The 12,877-nt window shown below is 36.3% G+C and overlaps 1 protein-coding gene across 1 annotated transcript in view; it reads right to left on the bottom strand.

The window, feature by feature from the left end:
• OCA2 (OCA2 melanosomal transmembrane protein) overlaps positions 1-12,877 on the bottom strand; it is a 185,986-nt gene that overhangs the window by 36,716 nt on the left and 136,393 nt on the right. Inside the window, exon 24 of the mRNA XM_039725691.1 lies at positions 2,465-2,558. Within this exon, the coding sequence (XP_039581625.1) occupies positions 2,465-2,558 (94 nt within the window). The remainder of the gene's footprint in view (positions 1-2,464; positions 2,559-12,877) is intronic.

Here is a 12,877-nt window from a genome sequence, read left to right as displayed (position 1 = left end):
AGAGGAAAGGTCATGAGCCCATGAACCCTCTTACAAAGAAAGGAGCCTGCTTCTTGCCTTTTTCTCTCTCTGCACAGAGAGGCATTGTGGTGCCTTTCAGCATGCGGAACCCACAGCTTCTGTAGAATCTCACCCTCTGTTTTATCAAGTGTACTCACCAGACATGCTTATCAACCTTGTCTGGAATTCCTTTTACAGACCACTGTGTCAAAACATGGTTTTCAAAAAAGCTGCTTCTAGCAAAGGCCTCCCTTAAACCGTTTGCATGATTTGGCTTAGCATGCCAGGAAGGAAGTGTGAAGTGTATTGGAAGTGGAGTACTCTGCTCTATGACACCACTTGAGACAGACGTGGTGTGGGTTTCCTGAAGAGAGGCACGTGGGAAAGGAAGTACAGCAACAGCTCAGGCTGATGTAAAGACATCTTAACAAAAGACAGATCACCAGCTCGGGCTGATGTAAAGACATCTTAACAAAAGTCAGCCAGCAGGGGGTCATCATCTCCCCATGCAAAGTATCCATGATTTTTCTCTGCTGACTCCCAGAGGTTTGCAAGATGAGAGAGTGAAAATCTGTGTGTCTACCGGGAGAAGCACTGCAGAGGACCCCTCAATGGGGATGTGAAACCTATTGGGTAATCTTGAGCAAACAGTGAAGAAATACAAAAAATTCACTTTAAAACTTTGGGGCAACCTTCATGAATAAAAGTAAGCAAAATCAAAATCCTCAAGGGATATAGAAAATACATCTTGATGCCAGGAGAAGTTTTAAAATATATTCAATTTGTGAACATTTGACTGAAACAAATATTTTCCTAACACAAATTGTGAAGAAGCTCATGATCTGTCTGCTCAGTGATTAAAAGGCAGCCAGAAAAAGTGAGTTTTTATGTTCTTTCTGCTGATTAATATCCATTGCTATCTCTCTGAGACCACTATGGTTTCTGTTCTCACATTTTTGTTCAAGGTGCATACAGTGTTTCCCAGTAATCACTTCCACCAAAAGCAGGCAATTTCAGAGCATCTGTCTGCTGTCATCAGTACCAAAGAATACATTCCAATAAACATTGCTGAAGAGATTAGCCAGGCTTTACATCTTTGTTTTCTCAATCAGTCTCATAGAAGTTTTAATAACATTTCAATACAAAATCTACATAGAGAACACACTGTTAATGCTACACACAAGTTAAATCCCCAGATGCCAAGGCCAAAATGTGTGAAACATGAACATGCAATTCACCAGCCCATTATTACTGCATCGTCATTTTTTTGTGCAAGGGCTTGACTTCCAGAAAATCTGTTAGATATTTCCATGTACTACATAAGACTGCTCTGCAGTCTCAAAGATCCTGACAACCAAGACTTGGATTTGATAGGCATCAGCCTTTCTAAAATATGTCATCAGAAGACCATGGGTGAAGAGCTAAATTGCGCTATGAGTAACACATCTTTGTGGCTTGTATTTCAGCAGCAGCACTTTGGACCACCTTTCTCTTCAGGGTTATCATTAGCTTGGATCCAGAAAATCCTGTATGACTAATCATATTAATAACACAGGTCTGAGGGCTTTGAGGTAAACAGTTTAGAAGAAAGCTGATAGGGCTGAGAAACTATAATAAACAATGTAAAGAAAGTAAAGAGAAAAAATAAATTGGTGTGAACTTAACAGTATCCTTTACCCTAAATATGCAGAAAGAAGAAGAAAGGAATTATGTTTCAGATAAATCAACTACACTTTAAACCTTGTGTTTCTTCCTTATTTGCCAGTTTCCACTTACATCTTTCAACCACAGTCTCAAAAACAGGAAGTATTTGGAAAAATATTAAATTGTTGTATGTATTAAGTATACTTTGTCCCTTAAAAACCTGCTGATGAATGACCTGCAATGAAAACTCCACTATTAAAAAATCTATTAATTTTTAATTAAAAAATTATTAGGCAACAACTTTAGCTGAACCAAACTGGCTGCTCATCACACTTTCATTCATAGTTGCTAAGCAGCTGGTTAAAAGAAGTAATTACTTTTAAGTAAATAGTTTACTTGTGGGATCATGGAATAAAAGTCAACTCAGTCTAAATTAGGGCATTCCAGTTGCTCCTGATGATAGAACATCCATGAATATGTGCAGATGAGAAACTAGGTTTAAACTGCATTTTACAATAAAGCAACAATTTACAATTTCTACAAAGCTGAAGATTGAGGGTGATCAAAGCAGGAATTTTGAAGGCTTTGTTTCTCCTGGAGTTCCACTGTGCTCCCACAAGCTTCATGCATTCTATCAACATTATACAAAAATAAAGTGATTTGTCTTCCAACTGCATTTCAGTTGCCAAAGCCAAATTAGGAACATAAGTACCTTTTATAGAACCTTTCTCTAGATTTTCTCCTTAGAAGATTCATTGTTTGTGAAGAGAGGAAAAAAAACCCCAAAAACAGATTGAATGTGAGAAGTTTAAAATTGTACCTGAAGAACTCCATGAAAGAGAAGCCATAACCATGCTGTTCAGCAATTCCAGCACAAACAACATTTGCAGATGCTCCAATCAATGTTCCATTACCTGCAGTTCAGAAAACAAAGACCAGTTTATAGTTGTGGTCTCTTACTTACTCCTCCTCTGTTTATTCTGTGTTGAAGTCCCTAAGATGTCCTCTTTCCAAAATGAAAAATCAATTTCTGTTGTATATAGGCTTAGAAAGAAATGTACAGTCAATATCTCCACATGCTATAAATAGCTTCATGCTTTGAAATATAAGTGTGGTATTATTCCCTGGTTCTACTAAGGCCAGAAAAATAGGGAAGGAACATAGCACCAATAAGAAAATAACATCAGAGACCTGCACTCAGATAAACTTGTTGATATTTAGTTCTACTTAACTGGAAGGTGCCACCAGATGAGGTGAAAAGATGAGATGGCTTGAGGTTGCTAAGAAAAAATTGATATCTTTTTCCTAATGCCAACTTGATATTGACACTGTAGTGGTTTCTTTATTGGTGAATTAAGTCATTTATAAGATTTATTTGGGGGTTTTTAATAGTAATTAAAACAGATGTAAATGTGATAATGGAGGGGAATGGATGTGTTGCATGTCTCTCTCCTAAGGCAAAAAGATCATAGACTTTGTTTACCTAATCACCATGGTTCTTCAATAAATATGGAAACATAATTTTATTCAGTGAAGTTCACCAAATTAACTTATACAAACCCCCACAGGAGAGGAACACAAGAAAAATAATTTTCCAATTTATAATGCACATCTATTCTCACTTCTCTTTTCCCAAGCCTTTTCCAGAAATTAATCAATTTCTTCATTTTCTCTAAACTTTTAACAATCTCACAATGAAGAGAAGTCAGGTATTCAGAGCTCAGAAAGACTGACCCATTTTTTATATCATTCCCATGAGTCATACCTCAGACTTATGCATGCTGCATACTTGACTTCCACAAAGCAGATGGCTCCTGCAAATGTTTCTGATCTAAGGCACGACTCAGGAAGTGACAGTGACTCCTACATGCTTTTCTTTAACTGAAGTTTTGAACAAAGGTAACAATCCAAGAGATTTTTTTTTTATACTTCGGTAAGTCATCTCTTTTGCCATACATCACTACATTAACAATCCATTATTCTAAGCAGGAGCCTTCCTTTCCTCCCATTGGCATGTAGTTACTCTTCTTACTTTAGTTCTGTTAAAAATTTTAGCTCCATGGAAACTCTTCTGGTCTGACTTTGAGAGAAACAGACCATAATGTAATTAATGCTCCAGTTAATTGTTTTGATTCAGTAAATGTTTCAGGTCACCCAGAGATCAGTGTACCAAAAATTATCTCAGAATAAAGACAGAAGCATTATTCCCTCAAAGTATTCACACATGGTACTGTTATGGCCTTCTGTACCTGAAAGTGCACACAAAATTAGCAGATGTCTAAAAATATTATTATAAAATAACATTCTTAAATTTTAAAAAAAGTGCTATAATTCAGATGGTTTTGACTGGTCATTATAATGACAGAGTAAAAATCTGAGGGAAAAAATAAACCCCAAAAGTCACTCAGGACTTTTTTATTATTATTTTTGGTTGACTTCATGAAAGCCAAAGCTTTCCAATAAAAAGCCCTGATATGACAAAATTTTTTCCAATCGAGTCCAAAGATAATGCATGATTCTTTTTTATTCCAGGATAGTCAGTTATTATCAGCACAGATTAGGCAGCAAACTGAGATTTTCATCCTGGAGTAGAGATCTGAACAAAGGTATGTATTGTCTCAGGTGAGTGGCCTAAGCAACACCTATTAAGAACAATAGACTAGTTTTATTTTTTTATCAGCAGCTCTTGAGCAGATGCCACTATGGAATAAGGAAGTCACAGAAGTCTTGGAGATTTCTTGAGATGAGAAAAGTGTTCCATTCCCACTCCCTCTAGTCCCAAATAGACATTTTATTTTGTGTATTTAATTCTCCCTCTATGGTTTTTAAAAATTCCTTTTCTTTCTGCTCTCCTAGGAGCTGTGCTAGGTGACCCACTTACTAGTTGCTGTTTTTAAGGCTTTTACACTGCAAAGGAGCTAGAGCTCAGTGCAGAGATCTTGCCTGTCTCAGAGGAGTTCTGCTGATGTTGCTGACACTGCACATCGATACAAGGGTGTAACCCTATTGATCATAGAATTATTGTGGTCATCCTTGTGAACGAAGAATTTTTTGTAACCTCAGCTTCTTTTCATACACAGAAAACCACCTCCACAGGTGCTTTGGGTGTGGAGAAAAAAGAATTATTAACACCATAGGAGGAACAAAAACCTTTAAAAAATAGTGTCTAGCACTGGTCATTAGAAACATCACACAGCTCGTTTCCCTTGCCCTCTCTCTCTTTGTCTCAAAGTATATCCTAATTACTTTAATGCATGTTTAAAAATACAAAACTGAACTTGAACATCTTTCCTGGTAGGTACTGCCATGAGAAAGCCAAGGCACAAGGCATGTGGCTTAATGTGAAAACAGAGCAAATGAATACAGCTGATGTAATTAGAGGAGTCAGGAAGGAACACTTCAGGAACTTTTAATTCCAAACTAATCACTAGTCTACAGCATCCAAACATTTCATAAGAGATTTCTGCTCTATGTGTAGCACAACCAGTCATCACTCTCAGAATAATGTTACTGCAGACAAGGAATATAGCTCTGGCTTCAAATTAAAGAAATGAGACTGAAACTGTGCTTGTCCCATGGCTCTGACTAGATACAGTCGAGATCTCCAAACAGCACGAGCTCTCTTATACTGCACGGGCTATAGTAATGCCTCACATAATGAAGTATTATGGAAAGAGTTTCTGCTTCAGCAGTGAATTGATTTCCCCAAGTAGATTTCACTTGAGAAGAAATCGTCACCTTAAATGTTATCTGTGAGGAACAGCATTACTTTTTCATTTGTTTGGAGCGCGTGTGCAGTTTAATTAGACACTGGCTCAGCAGGCTTCAAAGAACTGCACTCAAATTAACAACAGAAGCAAACTTTTGTTTCACCACCCAGGAACATCTGTCTCCATGGCACGGGTTTAACTCGTAGTGAAATAGCAACACCGTTATCCTCTGAATTGTGGAAAACAAGCCTAAGTTAATGCACACAGAAAACTATACATTAAAGTCATTCTGATTGATGCAAATTAAGAATAGACATTTTTAGGACTTCACCCAGTCTTGACTTCATCTTCACATCATCTGCAATCTAAATTCAACTTAAAAAGACTCTTGCTTGATTTTTCATATGCTCAAAACAAAACAGTACATGGGTCAACTCTATCAACAAATTGCAATAACCAATCTGTTTTGAGGACTCCTATTGCAACTTTGTTGATGACTCCTACTCACCCCTTATCACAAGGCAGATGGTTACTGAGGAACTGGATTCACTACAATAAATTGTAATATTTTAATGTCAGTAGTATGTGATATCTACGAAGTAAGTAATGCATTTTATTCTGAATATCTCTTCTTCCTTTTTTTCTTGACAGACTACATGCACTGTTGTCGATATTAACTACTCTTAATAGTTCATAAGCATGAAATCAAGAGAGACCATTTTCTTAATGAAAATAGTAATTCTAATTAGCTGCTTATGCTACGACAGAGGAATCCTCACAGATTGCAATCCTTTTCCCACTGAGATGATCTGCACAATCATTTCAGAAACAAAGTAGAAGGTCTACTGCTTCTGTCCAGAAAAGATGATATAAGAGTTTCTTTCTGGTATTTCTCAAGGCTAATAACTTTGAATATCTTTAGGGAATGTGAAATCAACCCCAAGTGTAAGACAGTATTTAAGAATTTTAGTTCAGAATAAATCTATCAAGAAATATCCAAGCCCCACACATTAAAATGTGCCTTTTCATTCCCAGCTAACTTAGAGCTACAAGCAGGAAGATTTTAAAGTTTTGGTAAGCCTGATTTGATACCTGCCCTGCTTCTTCCAGCCTTTTTCTTCCATTTGTAGCTGCTTCTCCACAGCCCAGCACTTTGCTGCATGGCTCCTTCAGAGGCTGCCAAACCTGAACCCAGACCTTGCACACCACACACAATGCACCTCTCGTGGGCCCAAACAGCCTCCTCCTCAATAGAGAGAGTTTGCCCCAGTCACTATAATCTGCAATGCACTGAAAATCCATGCTGGGAGAACCAACTAGGCTTACTGAAAGAAGGGGCTGGCAAATCAGATTAGAATCACAGCAAGAAAAGGGAGAGAGTTTGAATCAATAACGTGCATCCTCTGACTTCAAGACTCATCCTCAATGTTGATTTTTACTTGTCAGCAGCACATCTATTACATCTAAATGCTGTTAATTCTCAGGAGTCCCTTTGGTATTGCCCCCTCAAGAGCAAGCCTAACCCTTTTGTTTGCTGAGTTAATATGTTCACTTGGAGAATCACCTCAAAGTGCCTGGCAGGATTAGTGTTTATTACTCAAAGCACTAAGAAATCAAAGGGAAAGGATTATCACTAATAAAGCTGTTTGGCCTTGCATGAGCAGCCATCATAACAGTAACTTCCTTGAATATAAAGGAGATAATACCTGGGGTAACAACCAAGTGGATGGCTAACAGAAAAGTTTGTTTTGCTGCGAGAATTACAGACCATTTACCTTCCACATGCCCTGATAGTGGAGAACAAGCTAACATGTCCTTAACCAAGAGGCCTTCTGCATTTTCTCTCTCCTGTATCTCAGGACAGCTAGTAAAGAAGTAAAAAGTCTACCCTACTTTTGTGCCAACACAAGCTCTGAGAGCAGCTTTTCCCTAGCCTTTAACAAGCATCTGTGACAGGCCCAGTTTTACACTGCACAACTGCTCTGATTTGTCCAGACAAGGATTCTCTTTCTAAAACAAGAAGTTTTTCACAGTCATGAATAATTTTAGGGTGACAATTCTCAGCCTTGCTTTTTGTTGTAATGAACCATTCCACTACAGTATCAAAGTAAAACTTACTGAAGGAAGCCAGCTCCTTGCTTCCAAGGCATTTTAAAAAGAAAATCCTGTGCAGTCTCCCATATAATTTATATTGTAAAATAAAGGCAGACTGATGTGCCTGGCTTCCTTTCCACAAGCATATTCTCTACTTAAAGCACAGGCTGAGCAAATGTAACAAATCTGTCTGCCAAAATGAACACTGACCAGTTCTGGTTTTGATTAGCCTTATAGAAGACAGCCTTCATAGCTTTGATAAATTTTCAGTTTTACACAAAAAGTAATACAGATTTGCCTCATTAAAAATAAGAAAATCACATTTATATTAATCTGTTCAATGTCCGCAAGTCTTGAATACCTTCTAATAACAGGCAAGACTTGAATAACTTAATCTTTTTCATGAATAAAAATTAATAATCCAGATAATCAAACGTTGTCATCAATAAAGAAGATAATCAAGGCCTGTTGAATAGTAGCAGTCCCTAAAAGGACATCAAGTCATAGGCATGCATGAACTCACTTAATATTTTTATTTGTGATAAAATGTAGTCTTGTAATACCAACATTTTTTCTTGTGATAAAATTGTGATCTTATTTTATCTTGTGATACCAACATTTACTGTTTTGGAAATATTTTGAATGGTATATTTCTACATAAATGCATAAACATGGACACTATAGGCAAAAAAATTAAAGAACATGAATGAAAATTTTGAGTTCAGAAATCAAAAAAGTTAATTGAACTGCATTCAACCCAATGCTTTTAATCAAGTGAAATTTACCACTTTTTCTCTGCAAACCACTACATTTACCATTACAGCACCACCAGCAGGACAGTTGTATAAGAATTACCCTAGTAAATCCTCATTGTTTCCTTTTTGCTATGAGAGGAAAAGGTGAAATTTAAACCTGTCATTCTTCTACCAGAAGTGTGAAATACATAAGGTGAGTTGCTAAACATCCTGCATTTGTTACTTTAGTGACCTAAAGAAATTAATAAACTTCTATGAAATCCAGACATCTATAAAAAATACATAAAATCTGAGGTGACCATGAAAGCCACTTTTGTCCTCAGAGTCAACCTACACAGTGCAAGTGTAAAAAATACTATTGTAATGATGGATAGTTCCAGCTGTCTGACACTCCATTCCCCTATGCCCTGAGATACATATTCAAGTAGCTTTCACTTAATGCTTTTAATACTGCACATATTTCATATTGTTAATGCTGCACATATTTCATCTCTGATTTTTAGATTCAAAGACTAAAACTATGTCTCAGTTTCACAGCTTTGCCACATGTCATGTTAATGGGGACCAAATATTGAAAAAATATTTAATATACAGAAACCTGGCATAAGAGTACATTATTCAGCTTTATCATAACATACTTTGAAGATGACTGTGCTAAATAGATCCATCAATATCTATATAAATAATATCTAGAGTATGATTATAACTTTCCTTAATGTTATATAGAGTATCTGATTTGTGAATATAAATCAATATGAATATTGCAAGATTTTTTTCCTTCTCAAGGTGCAGAAGAGGGGGCATTGCCTGGAAAGTGTCTGCAGAGAAAGAAAAGTAGATAATCCAGTATTATATTCTGCACTTAAGTGCTTTGAGTCCTGCTGTAGCTTTCCTGCCTTGTTCTGTCTGATATTCCAAGTGCTACCTTCTAACTGAATATACCTCTTCTGCTGACAGCTATTCAGAGTCTGTATTCTCATACTGCAGCAACTTACCTATACAGCATAATCATTTCCCTATTCCATAGAATTCTGAAAACAGAAGTGGCTAAGGCTCCTGGAAAGAACCTTCTGTCATTTTTAATAAACAACTGCATAAAGCAAGTAAAGAAAATTAAAGGCATCTCCACATATACTTCGTAGGAGCCCCAATGCCATGTCTGATCATTACTCTATCTCTAATTCACAGAACTTTATAGCTTGCAGTTATTTTGCACTTATTGAAAACTATTAATAGAAGTATTTCAAAGTTATCATTAATGATAGCATTATAATCAAGTGATTTTGGTGTTTGGTATAAATTTATTTTCTAAATCAATATTACACATAGCTGTCATATTTCCAATTTAAAGTCTAAGACTTACCAGCCAAACTATAAATTCTCATCAGTGCTGAAACAGTATCCTTTACTCCATATACTTCGTATTTCACCCTTAATGGCATGCATCTATCTACAAGTGCATGTCTGCCAAGGTAACTTTTCTCAAGCTTAGAAAAATGTCCTTGCTGAAAAAAATTATACTAGTTTCAATATGGGGGTTATTTTCCATAATAACTCAGTATATTAAAAGCAAATTTGTCTCTGATAGTGCCTTCATACAGACAAAGATATGTCTGTCAAATGGACACACTTAGTTTTTCCTGGTTTTATATTTTAGGCCCAAAATTTTCTTCTGCATGTCTTCCATACCCCAGGGTGCAATCTTTGGCAATCTCAGATAATATCCTTTAGTTGCAGGGAGTCTGGAAACAAGCCTGGGTCTCACACCAGGGACTTTTCAGCACTGCTGGGCTTTAAAAACTTCACACTGGAAAAGCATGAAGATATCTCAGAGCTTGAATGTAATGAAAGGGCTAAGGAAAAGAGCAACTGGATTTTTATAGAAGGTTAAAGATTCTGGCTCTTACAGAAAACAGCAAGAGGATAGTTTGGGCTCTCAGGTATTGAGTGAAAAGAGTCCTCTTGCTTATATCTAATGTTTTTCACACTACAACAAAACCCAAAAACTTTCAGGTAACATCTGAATGAACTCATCATCAAGAACAAGGAAAGGGTACTCCTATGTAATTGACAACAGCCACTGTTGAATTAATTTCCATCACTGCAAACATCATAGAAACAATGCAAAATCCATTTAGAAAGCAAAATAGATATTAGTGGAAGACATATAAGAAGCATGCTTCTAGATATGTGCAATTTAAAGGTATAATGCTGCCAAAGACTGCCCTGAGGTCTTTAAATAAAAACTGTGAGGTGTTTCCTAAATTTCCCTATTTGATTTGGCTGCCTTTCAAGGTCAAGAGCAGCAACACCCTTTACTTTTTGAAAGATTGCTCTCATTCCTTACAATACCACCCTTTGATTTGGATTGAGTTTTATATTGATAAAAAATATTTATCTGAATCTGGACTCTTTCCCATAAGACACAGAACTGAGCCCCAGGACTTCTTGTCATTGAAAGGCTCTTTTAGAACCAATAGGATCTTCCAATATTCATGTCCTGGTTAAAATCCAGCTCAGGTCTGGATATTGCCTCTATCAAAAAAATTTCCTACAGTTTCAATTGCACATTTTATACAATAAATTTCAAAACCAAAGCTGCTCCTCCTAAATAACAGTGTATTTTTACACCATGCATTCAATTTTCAGTAGACTTTTTTAATCTTTCAAATTGAAAAGCGTTATACAAATTTGATCCGTTATAACTATAAAAGAACAGTAAACTAGCTACAGTTTTTTATAATATTAATTATAACATATTTATTACTTTTTTATGTTTTCTGAAGGATATAACTTTTCCTCATATTGCATAGAAGGAGGGTTGGTTTATGAATACAAACAATATTTTTAGCTTTATAACTTCAGTGTGTCTGAGGCTTTAAACCTAGTTTAGAATCTTATTGAGCAGAATCAGCAGGAATAATAAATCAGTGATACTCCACTGTGCAAGGTCCCATCTGCACCAGGGACCTAAGGAGGACTGCTGAGAGGCAGAATAGCTACAGCACAGGACTATTGAGAGAAATCCCACTGTTTAGCTACACTGTGGGATAGCTGTAATAGCTGTAATTAGCACAATGTCCTGTGGATAATGAATTTTATTCACACCTGGGTTTTGACCCTGTAAGGTTAGAAGAAAAGTGCCAGTAATCCTCTCTTCCTGCATCCTGTCTTGACATACAGCCTACAACTGAGTTGTGTGGCCAGAATAGCACAACTGAATGCATCCTAGAAACTGCCTATTTCTGCAGAATTGTAACAGTAATGACTTTCAGGTATTGTCCTTCAGAAAAATATACAGAGAAAGAAAATAGTGCAAAACTATACACTGTAAAAAATATCCCCTCTGGACCACATTAATAGTCACTGCAGCAGAGGTTTTGCACTTTTCTATGCTAGCAACAGAGATTTCAGAAGGTAGGAACTTTCAAAAATTAATTTGATATTTTTCTTTTTTTTTCAAAAGCATGCTGTTTATAAATCATGAAAAAAAAAAGAGAGAAAGAGATAAAAAGGCAAGTAAATGCCAGTTCTTTAAATGTCAAATGTATAAAACCCCCTCAAATAATATTTTAGCTATAACCTCTCAGCTCAGAAAATAGTCTAGTTCTACACAATTGAACAATCTTAACAGATTAATTTCTGACTGTACACTTACTCAATTTAAGTTGAATCCTTATTTTATGCTCTTTTAAAAGTCATGAGCCAAAATAAAAAGTGCAATTAAAGTTCCTCTTGTTCTGAAATTGCTGTAGCTAGCAACCTTCATTTGCTCTCCAGAATTTTAGCATTCCCCAGACACTGTTGGAAGGTCTACATAAAACTCAGTCTCTAGAGTGTTATAGTTCCATCAAGTACTAGAATACAAAACACTAATGAATGAAGCTTTAGTCAGAGCCCTCTCATGCTAAAATAATACAGATTCATCAGAACAGCCCATAAGTTTCTTCCTTGTATACTTCCTTTAGTACTTTTATACTTCCTGTTTTCTTTCCCTTCATTGTTAACATGTAATTGAAATACTGGCAGATCATGCTTAAAAAAACTTAAAATGAGCAACTCAATTTTTCCAGAGACTTAGTCAGCCTAACCACTAACTTCCAGGAAGATGTGAATTAATAGGGCTGTTCAGCATCCAGAAGATTTGACTAATCAGAATCCCCAAAACCCTGAATTCATTCCATCTGTCTTTGGGAATTCCTCTTAGTCACATGAAGGGCTCCAGTGTGCTTTGCAGAGATCATCTGGCAATTCCAGCAGATGAATGAGCACCTTGGTTGTACCACTATCTCCACCACCAAATATGGAGGCTGGGGCAGCCAGACTCCTAACTTATTACTTAAGTTCTTAAATTTACCTGGGACAAATATAGATCTAAATTTTCAGAACCAGATCCCCTGGAAAATTACCATGTTTATTTCTTAACTGTGTAAGATTGTTCTGAACTAAACAAGAAAATTTCTGGGAGAAAAAAAAAACAAACAAAAAAAACACCAAAAACAGGCCAACTATGAGCAATATAAAAAAAAATTTGAAATTGTGACACTCTCACCAGGAACTCATCATGGTCATCACTGCCCTTGGCTTTCTTGATTAAGAGACAGAATTTTTCATCCCTTCTCACCTTCAGAGACACATTTCACAGAACAAGGAGCATCTATGTGATATTCCTTT

This window comes from Passer montanus, unplaced genomic scaffold (genome assembly GCF_014805655.1).
Source record: "Passer montanus isolate IOZ18808 unplaced genomic scaffold, ASM1480565v1 scaffold56, whole genome shotgun sequence".
NCBI classification, from domain to species: domain Eukaryota; kingdom Metazoa; phylum Chordata; class Aves; order Passeriformes; family Passeridae; genus Passer; species Passer montanus.
This window is presented reverse-complemented; position numbering and strand designations above follow the sequence as displayed.